The sequence below is a fragment of the Melanotaenia boesemani genome, chromosome 19, assembly GCF_017639745.1.
Source record: "Melanotaenia boesemani isolate fMelBoe1 chromosome 19, fMelBoe1.pri, whole genome shotgun sequence".
In the NCBI taxonomy this organism is placed as follows: Eukaryota; Metazoa; Chordata; class Actinopteri; order Atheriniformes; family Melanotaeniidae; genus Melanotaenia; species Melanotaenia boesemani.
The window spans coordinates 28,795,227-28,815,478 of NC_055700.1; the positions used below are offsets into that span (position 1 = coordinate 28,795,227).

A 20,252-nucleotide genomic window follows, 5' to 3' on the forward strand; every position below is an offset into this window, starting at 1 on the left:
AAGTGGCACTTCTGAGACAAGGACACAAACTGAAAGGTATGGATGTATTCATAAATGAACATTTGATGAAGTGAAATGCGGAAATCTTAAGGAAAGCAAGACAACTAAAAAAGCTGGGCAAGATTCAGCATACCTGGGTAACAAACTGTAAGATCTTCATTAAACTGAATGGGTCCCCTGAGGAAGCTAAGGTATTGGTGGTGAAGAAAATGGAGGATCTGGACAGATTTTAACTGACAACAATGTTCCAGTGGGTAATAAGGTAAATGTGACTACCCATAAACAACATGCAAAACATACCTAAATTACAGATGACACCAAGAAAGGACATGGACATATTAAAGTCAATCCTACAACATAAACAAATGGAACTGGAAACTAGTGTATATCATGAGCACAAAACAACAGACAGATAGATTGTTATAATAATTCTCTCTCCTCCATTGTTAAAAATTGCAATTATTTTACTCAAGAGCAGTATATGAATAATGTCCAATCCGATGGCAAACTGTCAATAATTCATTATAACAGCAGAAGCATGTATGCAAATTTTCATTCTATCAAAGAATACTTGCAGTGTTTTGATAGTCCTTTTAGTGTTATTGCCATTACAGAAACTTGGTTCAATGTTGATAAAGGCATTAACTTCAGTTTAGATGATTAGATACTTGAATAGATTAAATAAAGTGGGAGGCGGGGTTGCTATATATATCCACAAGTCCATAAAATTTAATGTTTTAACAAATATGACCATGACAATCGATGAAATAATGGAATGTTTGACTGTTGAAATTCAAAGTAAAAAAAAAGAAAAATGTCATCTTGTGCTGTGTATATCGTACACCATGTTCGGGTATAGATATTTTCAGTGATTGGGTGGACAAACTGTTTTCTACCGTGAATCATAAAACAGTATTTATATGTGGAGACTTTGACATAGACTTGTTGTAGGCGACAAAACTAAAAGCTATTGATGACTTTACTAATACAGTGTACAGTTTATCGCTATATCCAGCAATATTAAAACCTAGTAGAATAATGTCCCACAGTGCTACTATTATTGATAACATCTTTACAAATATTATGGGAAATCATATTACCAGCGGCTTGTTTATATGTGACGTTACGGACCACTTACCTGTTTTTACTATGTACAACTGTGATCTTAAGGAAGGGAAAGACACATGGAGAACTACAATCAGTGTTTTGAATAATAATCTGGAGCAACAGGATTGGAGGACAATTTATGAAGCGCCAGGTGTGAACAGCGCTTACAATATATTTATTGATATTTTCACCTCTCTGTATAATAAACACTGTCCAGTCAAAGATCACTGTTTAAATAAAAACACATCAAAAGCCATTGGCTTACTAAATTATTAATGCTTGTAAAAAGAAAAATAATCTCTATAAACAGTTATGTACAGTAGGGACAAAGGAAATGGAACAAAAATATAAGAAGTACAAAAATAAATCAAAGTTATAAGAACAAGTAAGCAGCTATACTACAAAAGTAAATTACATGAAAATAAAAATAATATTAAAGGAACTTGAGATGTTTAAGAAGAGTAAAATAAGAGATCAAAGGTCAAAGTTGGTCATTATGACAAGATCAAGCCTTAATTCTCCAGAACTCCCCCAGACAACAGCTGGGTCTTTTAGATTGTCGATGGCTGAGCACAGGTGGAGGTCCTGCCACCTTGAACTGACAAGAACTGTGACGTTCTGGACATTGGTCCCCTCACCCTGTGGGACATCCAGTCGGCAACAAATAATGCTGAAGTTGGGTTTCTGTCAGGTCTGGAGTCGCCATCTTGAGATTTGCCAGGCAGCTGCTGGCATTTCGATGACCAACCCTGATCCTAGCTGGAGGATGTTGGCAGCCAAGACTGCACTGTGGCCTCCAATCCTCCAATAAGACCACAGAGGGTTTGCAGACCACCAAAATTTTTTGGCAACTGCGTGAGCCACTAAGAACGGAGTTGTGAGTTTCAGAGTTACGTCTTATCACGCCACATTTATTTTTTTCTGTTATTCAAGCTAGCAACATTCCAATAAGTTAATTATATGTAACACCTGGTAAGGGGAAGAGAGGCAGTGGTCCCCTTGCGTTCACCTGAAAACACAACCCTTGGGAAGCACACCTCGGTAGGCCAGAGCAAGACAAGACAACTAAATGATCAAGAAAAGTATTTATATTATTATTTATCCTGCTTAAAACCACACAATGGCAGCGGACTGCAACCTGCAATGGGTGTGACTCACTTATACACTGAACTCTCACAAAAACCACAGCAGTAAAAATCCTAAAATACATGCAGTTAATACTAAAAACCAGTTCAGTTTAACAGTTATACAACCACCAGGTATACAGCCGTAAGCTGGTCCAACAGAAGACACACTATAAAAGAGGATAAGACAAGTTAAAAGATCATTTTCAGCAAGAACAAGTTGTAAAAGAAGGTACAGACATCAATGGGAGAATGCACGCATAAACAAACCTCACCAGGAGCATCCAGAGTGAGCAACAGGACTTCAGCGACCGGCCTCTTGGAATAACCCAGAACTATATACTCCAAGTTTCCATTAAACACACCCAGCACTACTGTACACACAATAACTGTACATCTGGGTTATAATTTACCAGTTAGTCGTCTTGCCACCTCTGCCCTGGTCGCTCTTGGATCAGTTCTTGATACCAACAATTAGAGTAGTCTCTAAGGCCTGGTGCACACATATGACATGAGATTTTTTATCTGGTTGAGACCCCCCACGTGAAGATAAAGAAATCTGTTTTGATCATATTGTGTGTGGTGTGTTCTGAAAATGTAATCACAGAACAACACACACATGACAATGCTGTCCCGCAACTGATCTACAATCTAGTCCTGCGAGCCGGACAAACGTCGAAACGTAGAAGAAGAACAATAGTAACAACCGGCAAAAAATGAAGAAGAAACATAGTAAAAACCGGCAAAAAATGAAGAAGAAGAAACATAGTAACAACCGGCAAAAAACAAAGAAGAAGAAACATAGTAACAACCGGCAAAAAATGAAGAAGAAGAAACATAGTAACAACCGGCAAAAAACAAAGAAGAAGATACATAGTAACAATCAGAAAACACAACACACAGCATGGAAGGGGATATATAGGACGAGGGAATGATGGTGGTCTTGGGACTGTTGTTAACAGAAAAAGCCAGAACTGAAAATAACAGACTGGAGGTGGCGTGAACACAGACTTTATTTACTTCCTTGTTCCCCAGCCAGCTCGCTCTCTGATTGGCTACATTTCGTGCCACGTCACCATCCACACAGTCAGAATGCACGAGTTGTCGGCGTTCCTCAAAAATCGTCTCTGAAATATTGAACATGTTCAATGTTCCCGATTGTTGGCTACAACCAGTTTCGGAGCGGAATATCGGGACTTAATGGACACCTTGAAGGGCATCATCCCGCTTATACCTTGGTCACTTATGAAAGAAATAAATATTAAATAAATTATTAATACGTTAATGTTGATTTTTACTGTTAAAATCTGAAGTTTTTCACAAGAAGCGGCTGAGTGGACTATTTAATGTCTCTCGTTGTGACGTGTTGCCAAGGTAACCGGCTCTGACAAAACCTGCAGCTCGGTCGGTCAGCTGTTGTATTAGTCCTGATCAGTGGAGGCAAGGGAGATGATTGCTTAACGTTACTATGAGATTTAATGTTGGTAGACCCTGACCACTGGTGATTGGGACGTTGCAGGACGACAAAATGTTGCTCCATTCTCGTCTCTCCTGGACTGATGTAGTCCAATAAGCCTGCACCTGCTTTCACAGCGATGCCCCGTCACAGACATGACCTGGCGTGTCTGCAGCCCGGTGTCTGAAAGTCGACCGACCGCTGTGCTCCGGAGGCTGTGGTTCGTGTAAAACCACGACAGACCCACCTTAAAGAAACAATAAGAAATACACGCGTTTAATGAAGGCAGATGAGGAGTAAAGCATAACACATAGTGCTACGTTACGCATAACACATAGGGCTGCGTTACACATAACACATAGGGCTGCATTACACATAACACATAGGACTACATTACACATAACACATAGGGCTGCATTACACATAACACATAGGGCTGCATTACACATAACACATAGGACTACATTACACATAACACATAGGGCTGCATTACACATAACACATAGGACTACATTACACATAACACATAGGGCTACATTATTATTAGAACTGTACAGACCTGAGTTTCTGTTGCCACAGTTACCAACTAGCATTTAGCTTGCATAATAATTTACAACAATAAGGCTATTTAAACATTTCAATTGATTGCAAATACTTTACGTTGTTTTTCTCCTCCAGCCAGGGCTTATATTAACAATGCCTAGTGTGGACACATTATGGACTAAAAAAAGCTTCTTTGGTGGATAATGTCTCATGTGTAATGTCCCTGTTCCTTCTTTGAATGCAGCTGTGCTGGAGTGATGATAAGAGTTTACTCATCATCCAGAGTGGGGGTAATGTTGAGGGTCAGGTCTGGCAGTGTGAGTGTATGGATGATTTTATTTTTGGCAAAAATAAAACAGAGAAAACAAAAAGGAGGAGGAAGTATTTTTTTCATCTAGAGACATAAGCGTATTCCTGTATGTACACAAGTGCTCGTTGAGGTATAAATAAAAGTTTTTAGTTCAGACCACCGAAGATTTGAACCATTTATTGCCGTTACCACCAATGGGCCGACAAACCGGCGGCCACCTTACTACGGTTTGTAGACCGGGAAGCCGGCTAGGTAACAAGTATATAAATATCTGAATAATTCTCTATTTTACTTTCTCCTGGTCTGAAGTTAGTCCACAGCCCCTTGAGCTGAGCCTCTTTTTGGAGTAATTTGTTGAAGAGTTCTGGTTAACTGGTCCAGGTTGGTCAAACAGTCCAGTTCGAAGTGATAGCCACAGACCAACAGGTATTTACTGACTTTTTCTGGAGTGTTGCCCTTAAAAATGAAGTTGTTCCAGGTAGCTCGTAACTCCGATATGTATCGATATAGACTTTGCAATACAGCCGGCCACAGAACATTTCTTCTTTGTTCCTGCTGCTTTCTGCTGACCGAAGACAGGCGACAAGCAAATCAGGTATACACTTGCTTGAAGACCAGCTGGGGGAGTGTACTTACTTAGTTGGATGTCATGACTGAGAATTTACATCTTCCTTTCTGATAGCTGGATTTCAAAGTTAGATACTCCTAGGGTTGTTTTTTATAGGTGTTTTTGGTCTGTTTAAACATTTCTAAGCACTTGGAAAAGGGATTTTTGCATGGTTCCTTTAATACAAGACCCATCAGCTGATGCAGTGTTGATTACAGCTTACAGCCGCTGCGGTGGAAGAGAAGCTGTCCTTGTGTCAGTCAGAGCTTCAGCAGGTCAAAGCCTCCATCAAACAGTATGAAAGCCTGCTGGACAGCTATAAGATGCAGGTTTGTTAAGCTTATTACAACTTCCTCTTTCAAAGACACAGCATCACATTTTGTCAGTGTTAACTCTATTGCTGCTCATGACATCAGCTCTTTCTTTTTAAACCAACTATGCACAGGTTGGAAAAACCCGGGCTGAGGCGGATGAATACAGTGCTCGTCTGGCTCAGGCTGAACAAGAGGCCCAGTCGATTCGAGGACAGCTAGAGCAGGAAATAGAGGAGGTGCGAAGGGAACTTCTTGGCCGACTGGCGGAGTTGGAGCCTCTACCGGAGGCCTTACGCTGCACCCAGATCCAGCTGCAGGAGGCTCAGGACAGGGAGAAGAGTCAGGAGAGGCACAACACAGAGCTCAGCACAACCCTGACAGATCTCCATTTGAAGGTCATAGCCGTCTTTTAAAAAGAAATTCAAATTAGAAAGTACGCAGTGACAAGAAGTTAGATTTGACCTCAGCAGTTTTAAAACATGTACAACCCCATTTAAAGAAAAGTTGGGATACTGTTTAAAATGTAAATAAAACTTAATCTCATCGACCCATATTTTATTCCCAGCAGAAAATTAACATATCAGATGTTGAAACTGAGGCATTTTATGAAAAAATATTAGCTCATTGTGAATCTGATGCAGCAACACATCTGTAAAAAGTTGGAACAGGAGCAACAAGAGCCTGAAAAAGTAACTGGTACAAATCAAAAAGAACTGGAGGAGCATTTGAAAACTAATCTGGTTAACTGGCAACAGGTCAGTAACATGACTGGGTATAAGAGGAGCATTTCAGAGAGGCAGAGTCTCTCAGATGGTAAGATGGACAGAGGTTTACCAGTCTGAGACAAAGTGGGTCTAAAAATTGTGAAACAATTTAAAACAAAATTTGACAATTTGACAAAATTGTGAAGACTTGGAAAATCCCACCATCTATGGTGTATAATATCATCAAAAGATTCAGTGAATCAGGAGGAATCTCTGTGTGCATGTGACAGGCCTGAAGGTCAGACTGGATGCTGGTGATCTTGGGGACCTCAGGCAGCAATGCATTAAAAGCAGACACAATTCTCTACTAGAAATCACTACATGGACTCGGGAAGACTTCCAGAAATTACTGTATGTGAACACAGTTCCTCCTGAAATCCACAAATGCAAAGTACAGAATGATATTCTCTTGTCCCTCGATCCCAAAAAACCCCGTCTGCTGGTGATGTTGGACCTTACAGCAGCTTTTGACACTGTAGCAGGTTAGCCTTCAGGGAACAGTGCTTGAGTGGTTTGAGTCCTATTTAAAGGACAGGTCTTTTTCTGTCATAATAGGTGACTTGTCCTCCTCTTCAACACTGTTGACCTCTGGTGTGCCGCAGGGCTCCAATCTGGAGCCTGTGCTCTTGTCATTATACATGTTGCCTTTCAGACAGATTATTGAAAGCCATAATTTGGCTTTTCACCTGTTTGCAGATTCCCTGCATATCTATCTGCCAGTCACTCCCAATTCTCCACTCATATTAAACTATATTGATGGCTGTTTGAAGGACATTAAACACTGGCTCTCTCAAAAGTTTCTCCACCTAAATAATGAAAAAACAGAATGGATTTTGTTTGATGCCTCCAATAAGCTTGATACCACTGATCCCAGTTTAGGTCTTTCGGCCCCCCACTTCCATTAGGTGGTTAAAAATCAGGGGGTCAAACTGGACTGTCTGTTATCCAAAGTAAAGTCATTCTTCAGCTACAGTGATGTGGAGAATGCCATCCATGCCTTTGTGAGCTCCAGACTTCACTACTGCAGTGCTTTGTAAGTAGGAATTAATCAAAAATTCTGCAGCTTGTTTTCTACCCAGCACTCAGAATCACAAACAAAGTACTCCTATCCTGTCCTTGTTCCTGTTAACTGCTTCCAGTTAGGTAAGGTGCTATTGTTAGGAAAATTCTCAATGAATGACAGACACGCAGATCAATGAGAAGACACAGCTGTTTACTGCAATTGCAGGAGTTCACAACACAGCCAGAAGACAAGTTGAACAAAGGCCAGCCGGCAATGTTAGAACTGGTTCCTTAGCTCAGGACACGTGGTTATATACCCCGTCCCCCCTGGAAAAGTTGTCTCTCTTCCACTGGTGCAGGACCCCTGGAACAACCACAGAAGAAGGCAGTAACGTCCTTTGATGTGTTTCTACAACTATTCACTCACAGGGGCACTAAAGATAACAGTGTCATGTAAAAACAGTTCTGATCACAGTCATTAAATGACTAGCTGTGTCTTCACAGACGGTCACTATCTCATCAGTACAGTCAATACAAGATAATTCCATCAGCTATAGAAATAAACTCTGATTGATTCATTGAAATGCAGCTTAAAGCTCTATCATGCAAAGAAGAAGCCAGATGTGAACAGGATCCAGAACCAGCTTCTTCCGTCTTCTCTGGACCAAAGCTCATTTAAAATGGTCTGAGGCAAAGTGGAAACCTGGATGAAGATGTGAACTAGTTTGTGGCAAGCATGGACGGCGTGTCCTGCAGACTAAAGAGGAGAGGGAGCATCCAGCTTGTTATCAGTGGACAGGTGAAAAGCTGCATCTCTGATGGGATGGGGCTGCATTAGTGCCTATGGCGTGGGCAGCTTCCACATCTGTGAAGCTCCATCAATGCTGAAAAGTACATGGAGGTTTTAGAGCAACATCTGCTCCCATCCAGATAACGTCTCTTTCAGGGAAGGCCTTGCAGATTTCAGCAAGACGATGCTGAACCACATCCTGCATCCATCACAGCAGCATGGCTTCACAGGAGAAGAGTCCGGCTGCTGAACTGGCCTGCCTGCAGTCCAGACCTTTCACCAATACTCAACATCTGGAGCATCATGGAATCCAGATTCACTATCAGCTCACATTTTCCATGAAATGGTAACATGTCTTAGTTTCATCATCTGATGTGTTGTTTGTGTTCTAATGGGAATAAAATATGGGTTGATGAGATTTTAAAATAATTTAATTATGTTTTTATTTACATTTTACACAGAAACACAACTTTATGTGAACTGGAGTTGTGGTTCGTCATAGTTATAATTAATAGCTAGTTAGAAATTGCACTAAAGGGGAAAAGTTATGCTTTAAATGTGAATGTGATTGTATCAGATGGAGACCCAAAGGTACCAAATGGATCTTCTCAGACAGAAGAACAAAGTTTTGATGGATGAGAACGGACAGCTTCAACAGCAAGTGGGGAGTTTGGAAAGGTTAGTCTCCTCTGTTGCTTTGCTAGCTGTTAACCTGTTGACTATAACCAGCAGATTACCACTAAATCCTGTCCATCTCCATCTTTCTCTGTCTCCTCATTGCCTGTTGCATCTGTTTAACCATCTTTTTAGTTAGCAGGTTCAAAGTTATTCTCATCAGTCTTTTCACCTGAAGCACACAGTGATCTCTAAAGATGTCCTTCTGACCGGTCATGTTGTCTCTGTCCTCTCCTCTGACTGCCTCCTTTGTCTCTGTCCTATGCTCTCACTGGTCCTGTCGTCTCTGACTGGTCCTGTTATCTCTGTCCTCTCCTGTCACTGGTCCTGTTGTCTCTGACTGGTCCTGTCGTTTCTGACTGGTCCTGTTGTCTCTGTCCTCTCCTGTCACTGGTCCTGTTGTCTCTGACTGGTCCTGTCATTTCTGACTGGTCCTGTTGTCTCTGTCCTCTCCTGTCACTGGTCCTGTTGTCTCTGACTGGTCCTGTCATTTCTGACTGGTCCTGTTGTCTCTGTCCTCTCCTGTCACTGGTCCTGTTGTCTCTGACTGGTCCTGTCGTTTCTGACTTGTCCTGTTGTCTCTGTCCTCTCCTGTCACTGGTCCTGTTGTCTCTGACTGGTCCTGTCATTTCTGACTGGTCCTGTTGTCTCTGTCCTCTCCTGTCACTGGTCCTGTTTTCTCTGACTGGTCCTGTCGTCTCTGACTGGTACTGTTGTCTCTGTCCTCTGTTGTCTACCAGGAAGCTGGATGAGGCTGGCAGTCAGAGCAGAGACCTTCAAGCAGTTGTGTCCAAGCTGGAGAAGATTGTCCAAACCAATCACAAGTCTCTGGAAGAAAAAACAAGAGAAAGTTCTGTATTGAGTCGGCAGCTGGAGGAGGCTCTGAATGATGCTCGTCAGCAGGTGAGAACCTTTTATCTGACACAGTTAATCCCCGGAGAGACTTCGTGGAAATATCATACTTAGCCATGGAAGTTAGAGGGAAAAGGCAGACCTGCATCAGAAAGTATAGATCCACCCGGGAAGACATGGCTCAGTGGGTAGAGTGGTCGTCTTGTAGCCTGGAAGTTGCCAGTTTAATCCTTGACCTGTTGAACTCATCTGAGCAAGACACCGAACCCCAAATTGCTCCTGATGGGTTACCTTACCCATCAACTGTACTTTCCAGAATATTCTTGATACTGCACTAACATCAATAAATATTAGATACAGCAGTCCCTCGTTTATTGCCGGGGTTACGTTCAGTCCTTGGACCTCTTCTGTTCAACTTGTATATGCTCCCTTTGGGTAAAATATTACAGAACTATAGCATTAGTTATCAAAGTTATGCAGATGATATACAACTTTATGTGTCTCTGTCACCAGATGACTGCAGTCCAATAGACTTAATGTGTCAGTGTCTGGAGCAAATAAACACCTGGATGAGGGAGAATTTTCTACAATTAAATGAAGACAAAACTGAGATTATTCTGTTTGGTGGCAAAGAGAAGAGGGTCAGCATTGGTAAACACCTGGAGACTCGGGCTCTTAAAATCACCAACCAAGTTCGTAACCTGGGAGTGTTGATAGACTCAGATCTGACTTTCAGCAGCCACATCAAAGCTGTCACTAAGACAGCTTTTTACCAGCTCAGAAACATCAACAGAATTAAAAGTTTAGTTTCCCAGAAAGACCAAGAGAAACTCATCCATGCATTCATCTCCAGTAGACTGGATTACTGTAATGGTCTTTTAACAGGACTTCCTAAAAAGAGCATTAAACATCTGCAGCTCATCCAGAACGCTGCTGCTAGAGTTTTAACCAGGACTAAGAGATCTGAACACATCACACCAGTTTTGAAATCTTTACACTGGCTTCCAGTCAGTCACAGAATAGATTTTAAAACCCTTCTGCTTGTTTACAAATCCCAGAATGGTTTAGGCCCAGAATACATCTGTGATGTGTTCAGAGAATATAAACCTAGCAGAGCTCTTAGGTCCAAAGACTCTGGTCAACAAGTCCAGGCCAGAGTCCAGACTAAACATGGAGAAGCAGCATTTAGCTGTTATGCTGCAAACAAATGGAACAAACTGCCAGTGGAGATTAAACTTTCACCAAATGTAGACATTTTTAAATCCAGGTTAAAAACATTTCTTTTCTCATGTGCCTATGCATGAAATCTGCACGGTAACTTTTTTTTAACTTATCTTGCTTTTAATCATTTTAATGTAATTTATTATTTTATTGTGATTATGTGTTGATTATGTGTTGATGCCTTTTACTATTCTAAATATCTGTAATATCTTTGTTTTATGTAAAGCACTTTGAATTGTCCTGTACATGAAATGTGCTATACAAATAAACTGCCTTGCCTTGCCTTGAAAACACCCCACGATAAATGAAGTCCGCAAAATGACGACCTTATTCATTTTTCACAATTCAAATGCATGTTAAGGCCTAATTATCCCTCCTTGGGGTGTTTATAGACCTTTCCCAAACTATAATGAACATTTTCAACATTCTCACACACTTTAAACACTCTCAATAACCTACATATATTAACAACGTAACACAGATTTGGGGTGGTGTGCACATTGTACAGGGTTTTATGGAGGGGGCTTAGTGGCTGCTTCTCCTACACCCTGGGACAGCTTGTTCCCCAGTTTTAATCACACTTAGTAATCTTTACATAAAAAAGACACTGCACAAACATACACACAAGGCTTTGGGGGGCAAGCCATCTTCTCACACTCCTGTTTTCTGGGTGCTGCCCGGGGCAGGGGGATGATTTGGTCTGCTGGCTTTGAGTCCGGGCTGTGTGTGCATGGTTGTCTGTTGATGTGACTATCTGGGGCTCAATGCCCTCTGGACTGCTCAGGCTGCTCCCTTAGAGGTTGGTGGGGGGTTGAGTCCCGGGGCTGGTTGTGTAGGCAGTAGGGGTCTGAAGGGATGGGCAGGCGACATGGGTATGGATGGGATTTGTTGGTCGGGGAAGGTTTGAGGTGGGTTGGGTTGTGAAAAAAGGCTAGGAGGCATGGATTGGTTGGGAGGGTGCGGTGGATTGAGCTGGGCTGGGTTTGGGGGTGGGAGTTGGTGGGGGTTTGTTTGGTCCTGGGATGGGTTCCGAGCCGTGGTGGGTAGCTGTCTGGGCCAACCCCACCCCTCAGGTGTTAGGCCAGGCCTTTTACGAGGTGGTGTGTGGCCCGCAGGGCCCTGGGTTCTGTTGTTGACTCATTCTCGAGGGGACCAGTGCCTGACGGGTCTGGCGGACCGCTCCCCCTATTACCCTGGGGCAGTGTTTCTCAATCCAGGTCCTCAGGACCCCCTACCTGCATGTTTTAGAAGTAATCCTACTTTAACACACCTGTATTAAATGAATGGCTCGTTAACAGGCTGCAAACAACTTGATGAGGAAGTTCATTAATTTGAATCGGGTGTGCTGGTTTAGGAACACGCCTAAGACATGAAGGACAGTGGGTCTTGAGGACCTAGATTGAGAAGCACTGCCCTGGGGCCAGCACTCTGGGGCCTTGGGGGCTCAGGCTTCAGCCTTCCTTAGTCTCCTTCTGTTCTGTGCTCTGTGGTGGGTACTGGTTGCCTGGTGTTTGGGGCCCTCTTGATCCCAAAACTAACAGACGACCAGTTAAAGTAATATATTTATTAACTAGTCTACAAACAACATAAGATAAAATATGAATATTAAAAGAAAATAAAAAACACTAAAGTGTAACTACACCTCCTACTTTCTGTGTAACTCCACCCGCTGCCGAATTTGAAAAATGCAGGGGTTGGGCTGGGAGGTGTGGGGTGATCAGGGGGCGGAGAATGGCAGGATATACAGGCAGAAATGATTGACAGACAGCAGCTCAGCTCACTGGCAAGATGGAAAGTTAGATTGACCAAGCAGCTTCACCACAGAGCGTCTTTGAGGTGGAAGACTTTCCCTCCTGAATCTCTTCAGCTACACATGTACCAGGTGGTCCTGAACGTATCAGTGTGAGCCGTTAGCGCTGTTAGCTGCCTGTCAGCAGCTCCAGCAGCTCTGGAAAGCTGTGGAGACTCGCGGCAGGTTGTGGCAGCTGCAGGAAGAGCTTCTGGAAGTTTCTGCTGCTACGATTTGAGCTGCTGTCTGTCGCCAGATGAGGATCAACAGGTAAAGAAAAAAGTCTGGTGTTACTTTTACACCCTCAGAAGCACAAATCCGTCCCATTGCAGGAATATTTCATCAGAAACTCTATGAAAGAATAGAAGTCTGAAACTAGCAGATCTACACCAGATAAGCTCACATCTCTTCATATGCATTGGTGGGCGGGGCTTTCTATGCCTGCAAGGTGAGGACCTGCCTACCTGCATCTGGAGGGAGGGGCTGTAGCGTTTTTAAAAAATTTTCGGGGCCTTGGGGCCTGGTGCTCACTGGGGGCGGGCCGGGTGGGCGACTGGGGGTCCGGGGCGGTTGGGGGGCTGGCCTGGGGCTGGGCAGCCTGGTTGCTGGGGTGGGGGGCCGGGCGGGGGGCGGGTGCCCCGGGGTCTGGGGACTGCCTCCCTCCAGCTCGGTGGGCCCTTCCTGGGCCTCGGGGGGGCTTGGTCGCCCTGGGCATGCCATCGGGGTCGGGCTGATCCGATGCCGGGCAGGTACCCTTGGGATTACAATGTGTCCGTTGGGTCTAAGGGAGGGGTAGGGGGAAGGGGGGCGGCGGGAGTCCTGGTGGGCAGTGGGGATGGAGTCTGCTCTCCTTCTCGCTCTCTCCCCTCCCGCCGGGGGCTCCTACGGGGAGGATGGGGGCGCTGTACCTTGGACCCGACCAGGATGCGTGTGTGCGGCCTGGGGCTCTCTGGTCCCCTGGTGTGGTGGCGTGGGCTGCCGGGGGTGGGTGGGCGTCCGGGGCGCTCGTGCGCTGGGCTCTTGGCGGGGCCGGGCCTTTGCCCCTCTTCCCTCGGGTGGTCTTGGGGGGGTGGGGGCGCCTACAGCAGCCAGCTGGGGAGTTGGCTGCCTGGGGCGGGGATCTCTCTCCCAGTTGTGCCCCTCCTCGGGCCCGGCTGGGACGGGGATCTCTCTCCCAGTTGTGCCCCTCCCCGAGCCCCTCTCCTCCCCCGCCACCCCACATCACACACACTACGCATAGGGCACTGTGGGGCGGGTGGAGGCGGTGGGTTTGGCTGGGGGGTCCCCATTGCGGGATCCCCCGGTGGACCCCTGTGACTGCCCGCCCCACTAGATTTTAATCACAACCTAGACATTAATATACATTTAGGGCCTCGGGGGGATGGGCATATGGGCTATGGGTGGGCGGAAAGGAGCCACCGAGGTGGCCCTTCCTCCATCCCCTCCCTTTGTGACCTCTCTCCCCCCGATTTTATTTACATGTTAGACACTACCACATTTAACAGTACTGCACTACACACATAACACACACTCACACACACTGAGGGAGTCCTGAGGGGGTCCTGCTGCCTGGCAGCAGTGGGACCCATCACCATCATGGCTCCTTCCAGTTTTTAATTGCATTATAAATAGCCCATACTCATGCACACACAACTCAGGCTGGGGGGCAGGGGGGCCGGGGTCTTCCTACGCCCTCGTGTCCCGGGATGCACTCGGGGCTGCGGGGGGTGGAGGTTCGGTGCCTGCCTGGAGTCCTGTGTGGGGTGCTGCTGGGCGCCATCTGCCCTGGGGGCTGCCCTCGGTGCCGCATCGGGGGGCTGGTGAGGGTAAGGGTTGGGGTAAAGAGGGTTTTTTTTGGGGGGGGGGGGGGGGGGGGGGGGGGGGGCTGCGGACATGTTCTTGTCCCTGGGGTGCCTAGCCTTGGTGTTGGTGTTGGCGTGGCCCACGATGGTTTTGCCTGGGGCGGTCGGGCCCCGTCAGGTTCCTGGGTGGGGCTTTGCTGGGGGAAAGGGTGGCCCTTGGGCCCTGTGGGGCGCCTGCCCTCCGTGCGGCCCGCGCCGCAGCGCCCGGCGCCCGCTGGGCCTGCTCGCCATCGCCCTGGGCTGCCCGGTGCCCCTGCCCCGTCGCGCCGGGGGTTCCGGTCTGGGGACCCCTCTGCTCTGGTCCGGGTGGGCCGCTGCTCTGTCTGCTTTGGCTGTCCCGGCTTGGTACTCTGTGGATCTGCTTGGCTTTTGGGGCCTCGGGCTCCCCCCGTCCCCCGCTGATGCTTCGGGGTGCGGCGTGATCGTGGCCCCCTTGCGGGTACACATTTCCTCCCTGTTGCATGGCCACACATGCATATTAACACGTGCATGCTCACAAACGTGCTCGTCTCTCCATCCGCTTCTCACTAGATGTAGCTGATGTTTGTGTGTTGGTACGTTCATCTGCAGGTACGTTTGATGACTATTGTAATTTTTTTATATTATCATCATTCTATCTTTCTTTCTGTATCATGTAGTACTGTGGTAGTTTATGTTGTTGTTTTTTTTTTTTTTTTTTGTGATATGTTCTGGGCAGCATAGACAACTTTTATTTCCACATTTTAATCCTGTCCTTTTCTCCCTTTTTTTTCTCTCTCTCTTCCTCTATCTCCCTGTCAGGTTCGGCACTGACATATAAGACTAAAGAAAATAAGATTACAATAAAAATAATAAAAATATCAAGGGCAGCCATGTATATAACATGTCTCCCTTGGTAGAGCAAATCTGTCAAGCAAAATATGGCACACAGACCACCGTTCTGTATGTTAGGATGCTGGACAGGACAGGGTAAGAAAAAAAAAAAAAAAAAAATTTTCGTGACGTAGATAACCTCTCTATGTCACGAAAAACATGACCTGCTTTTACCCTGTAGAGGGCGCTATGAGCCATTTTTTTACCCACAAAATCCAGTTTTTTAAAATAAATGAAAAAAAAATACAAGTTTATCAACAGTCAGTTTATCAATTGTATCACAGTTAAGTAAAATAGTCTTTCCTACAGCTCAAAAAACCCATTTTTGGGTTGCACTACCCCTTTAACAGAAAATATGTAAATATGATGTTCAACCAAAATTCATATGGTAAAATTGTAAGAAAAATTAAATAATTAAACTGTGGCGTTTATTGCTTAATGTTAAAGAGAATGAAGAAATAAATTCTGAATCTATTAGAGCCAAATTTAATAGCCTGTTTAAGATGTAGGACTAGTTTATTTCCTCAGAATAAAAATTAATTCACTGTCACCAATATTTTATACAGGACTGGACACTACATACAGTCAGACAGCACATTTTCTGCATATTAAAGTATATTTTAAGAGTTTCATGATGATCCTAATCATATTTTCAAATGAATAAGAACCTCCTAAACTACATAAAAGTTTTATTTTATTACTTCAGTTCTCTACAGCTGCTTTCATCAGATTAATTTAAACAAATTTTAGACAATAAGAAGCAGATATGGCTGATTGTACCTGCTATCTAGTTTAATATTTTGGGTTCAGTGGATGTAGAATGTTGTGTCAGTCTAGACCAAGACATGTTTTTAATCGCTGGTTAAAGGTGCTTGTAATGATCAAATATCCCTCATGTGTGATATTCCACTTAGTGTCTTAATGCTTATTTCCAGATGTCAGAGACCCGAGAACGTGCTGACATCAAAGATCGTCTCACCCAGTCCAAGATACTGGAACTACAGAGCCAGCTTAGCAGGACTAACTCAGAAATCAGCCAGCTGACACGCAACAAGGAGGAGGTAAAAGCTGATCAATAACTGATCAATAACTGACTGATTCCTTTAGTTTGGTACACATGGTACAACACAAAAGTATGCGCATTGTGCCCCTGCAAGACCAACTTGAAGACCCTTTTTTAACACACCTGCCAAGGCCAATAAGATTGAAGTTCAGGGAGCCCCAAAGTCTTTCTCACAACATGAGAAAACCACAGCAGTGTGTCAAGCCATGCATCTCACCACAAACACAAGGTTGTAACATGAAAAGTGAAATTTCACCTGCTTTGTCCAAAATCAGCTTATATTTGTTTTTTTAATTAAAGACGCAGGTCAACCGGCCGCGTACCAGCAGCAACATCATGGTTCAGCATATCAGCGCAAAGCTGCACTTCACAGCTTTCAGAACGTTGTTGCAGTGATAGCGTCAACGGTTGAAGAGTTTTTAAAAGAAAATAATGTTTGCTAGAGATATACAGATTTTCAAAATACATAAGTACTTTTTATTTGAGTTTGATGCCAGATTTTTTATTATTTTTTGTAGGCTAGGATTTATCACAATGACTTAGATGTTCAGATTGACAGATATTTCTTTTAAAGTCAAAGTTTCTTAATTTTTTAGCCCAGTAATATCAAGACATTGGCCACGTTTACATGAGTTTTATTTTCCCCTTTAATGTAGAATAAAAATGAAATTCCTATTTTAAAATGACCTTGTAAACACTTAATTCTAAATAAAATGTCATTTTGAATTAAACTTAAATCCGAAGTAAGTGGCCTGGTTTATTCTGATTAAACCTGAATTAAATAATTCATCAATCATGTAAACATTAATTTAGCTGCACATTGTGAGCATGCTCGTTCCTTTGTCCTGTCGGATGACGGTACTGTTCTCCACCTCCCTCCTCCTCCTCAGCTGACCTAAGTGACGTTAGTACGCTGGTGTTGAGCTTCTGCTGTAAAACTAGAGTCACACTAGAGCGAAAATGTTCTTATTATGTGGTCTTCAATGTTTAATATAAAACTAAAAGAAGCAGGAACTGGAGTTTTTTTTTGTTTGTTTTTTTCAGTAGACGTAAATACGTCACGTCCGCCCCCTGTCCAGTCAGATCTCCTCCCAACCCCCCAGATCTAAAGCGGAATTGAATAAATTAAACATGTTTTCCATGTAAACCTCTATTTGGACTTTCCATGTAAATGTGAAGGAGAATACTTTAATTCCGAATTGATTTCATTCTGAATAATAATTCAGAAAAAAACACCATGTAATTATGGCCAAAGATGTTTCGGAAGAAAGGACTCCTTATGGAAATATTTCATAATGGTTCATTATGAAACAAGTCAGTGGAGCATGCAGAGCCAACTTTAGTTTTTCAACGATAGACAGATAGACGGCAGATAAATAGATAAACGGATTGATCTGTTTGCCTCCGGGGAAAATGTGCGCTTCCCCACTGTTCTTCTCGCTTCAGGACAGAAGCGCGTTTTCTCCGGTTGCCCTCATACACACTGAACCTGCACGTCAGGAGAAACTGGGGAGGGAGATCTCCTGGTTCCCTCCCTCTAGTGACAAAGTTCACTGTGGAAGAAACTGCCGCTAAGAACAGTGGTTCTTCAGGGGATCTGACACTGGTTTTAGTGGTGTCATGTGATGCACCATCTTTAACTGCCTGAGTCAGTCAGTGTTAATACACTGTCATATAAGCAGTGTTGGGCACGTCACTTTCAAAAGTAATTATTTATAGTTACTAGTTACTTCTTGCAAAAAGTAAAGGTGTTAGTAACGGAGTTACAGCATTAAAAAAGTAATTAATTACTTGGTAAAGTAACTACTCCATTACTTTTTAAAAAATGTTCAAATATTTTCCCTTTAGCAGAATTTTTAATTCATCTGCATGTTTTTTCATTCATAATAAAACCAAATATTAGATCTGACTAATGAATGAAATGGAAACCTAACGGAATAAATTACTAACAGAAAAATCATGGACCCTAATCTCAGGGTGCTGGAAAACTTTTTTCTGATTATGATTCATAGTTCTCAAAACGTTCTTGTCTTTTATCTCTGTGAGGGAAAAGTGATGTCTTTGGTTCCAGATTAAAACTCTTCCTCTTGTTTTTATCTGGACTCGCCGTTGCTGCATCTCCTGGTCGTTTGTGTGTGTGTGCGCTCACACTGACTGGGTCCACTCCTTTACCGTCAGCCGGGCGGTGACCCGGGGAGAAGTGGGTCCGCTCCTTTCCCGTCAGCCGGGCGGTGACCGGGGAGAAGTGGGTCCGCTCCTTTACCGTCAGCCAGAGAAATGAGAAAATGAGGCTATGCAGTCGTTTACACACCAGGAAGGGCGGGGCCTCCCTGAACTTGGCAGGTTGTATTAAAAAAAACGTTTTTCAGGAAGGTGGTCTCATTAGGGTAAAATCCTAATGTGTTTGTACCCTCGTTTCCCTCCTTTAGGGAACATTAATTACATGCATAACCTTCGGTTTTGTGTAGGAAGTCCATCATGACTGCATGTTGTATATTTCTGATACCCAGATGGAGAGACGCTACCAGAGTCAACTGCAGGACATCAAGGATCGCCTGGAGCAGTCGGACAGCACCAACCGAAGCCTCCAGAAACTAGTGCAGTTCCTGAAAGCATCATATGCTGATGTGTTCGGGGACGGGGCCCCAGCGGCTCTTGCAGGCTCTGTCGCCCATCTCATAGCGCCTGCTCCACTACAGTACTATATGGTCTGCGCCTCGTACCTCTAAATGTCTCCAGCAGGGACGCTGGCGGATCAAAATGTGGTCCAGGAGGTGGAAGGGGAGGGAGATTGCAGAAGGAGTAGAAGGAGGACGGACGGATGCCCTAAGATGAGAAGGTGGAGGTGAAAGGAGGTGAACGAAGAGGAAGAATTTTTTTTTTTGTCTTGTGGCACTGCTAGAAGATAAATGACTCAGATTGTAAATCAAAAGATGTACATCTGAACTTGAAGTCCTGTTTTCAGAAAGTACAGAATATGTGAAAATGTATAAAAAGCATCATGACGACATCACTGCTAACAGTGCTTCTCACTAGTTCAATAAACTACATGAAAACTGCTTCATCTTTCAGAGTTCGCGGAAAATGAGAGCAATGATCCAACATTCGCCTTTTACTGAGTCTCAGAAGTGAAAACCAAGTTTTATTAGCTGGCTGAGGGAAAAAATGGCCTTTGGATTGGAAAGGCTGCAGGACCCCTGCACTAAACACATAAAAGGTTTACCAACCGTTTTAACAGCAACAGTTAATACATTTCTTCATATAATAAGAAAGAAGGCTGAAAAGAAAGAAGAAAATGTTCAGGATTACTAACTAAAAGGTAAAAATTCAGCAGGATGGATTTAAAGCTTGTGAAGCTGCTTCCTTCTAAACACAGAAGGAAACAATATGTGATGAATATCAGCATCAGTGTGAACAGACAGAAAGCAGGATGAGAATCTCACAGCTTCTAGATGGTGAGGAGAGAGAAATCTTTCACAATATGCACAATAACTTCCATCCATGCACCTTCACTGCTTCATTATCGAAGTTTCTGGCCTATAAAGATCTAAATCTGCATTCTTAGCTGACTGTTTAGCTTCACCTGCAGCCTCCGCTACGGGACTTAGGAGGTAACATCCGTTTCCGGGTTTTGTAGCGTCAGGTCTGTAGATGTAACTATAACATGTAGTAGTATCCACAGAAAGTCCAAGAATCTCAACTTGACTGTTGAACCTCTGCACCTACACCCTTCCGGTACCGGGAGTTAAGGGTTAACATCCGGTTTTACAGTGTAATATCTGGGGGGGTATCCCACAAAGCTGGATGAAGGAAAGCCGGGCCTATCTTGATAAGTCTGGCCCCTTTAAGCCAGAGTTTCGTTTCCATCATCCGTTATTGGTAATGCCTCCCGCTGAGTAAACCATGGTAACTTATGCACCA

The 20,252-nt window shown here is 44.0% G+C and overlaps 1 protein-coding gene across 1 annotated transcript in view; it reads left to right on the top strand.

The window, feature by feature from the left end:
* Nucleotides 1-19,390, top strand: part of odf2a (outer dense fiber of sperm tails 2a) — a 39,926-nt gene extending 20,536 nt beyond the window's left edge. Inside the window, exons 14-19 of the mRNA XM_041969504.1 lie at nucleotides 5,366-5,476; nucleotides 5,593-5,856; nucleotides 8,595-8,695; nucleotides 9,433-9,595; nucleotides 16,204-16,329; nucleotides 18,842-19,390. Coding sequence (XP_041825438.1) covers nucleotides 5,366-5,476; nucleotides 5,593-5,856; nucleotides 8,595-8,695; nucleotides 9,433-9,595; nucleotides 16,204-16,329; nucleotides 18,842-19,060 — 984 coding nt within the window. The 3' untranslated portion in view covers nucleotides 19,061-19,390. The remainder of the gene's footprint in view (nucleotides 1-5,365; nucleotides 5,477-5,592; nucleotides 5,857-8,594; nucleotides 8,696-9,432; nucleotides 9,596-16,203; nucleotides 16,330-18,841) is intronic.
* Nucleotides 19,391-20,252: the final 862 nt, after the last annotated feature.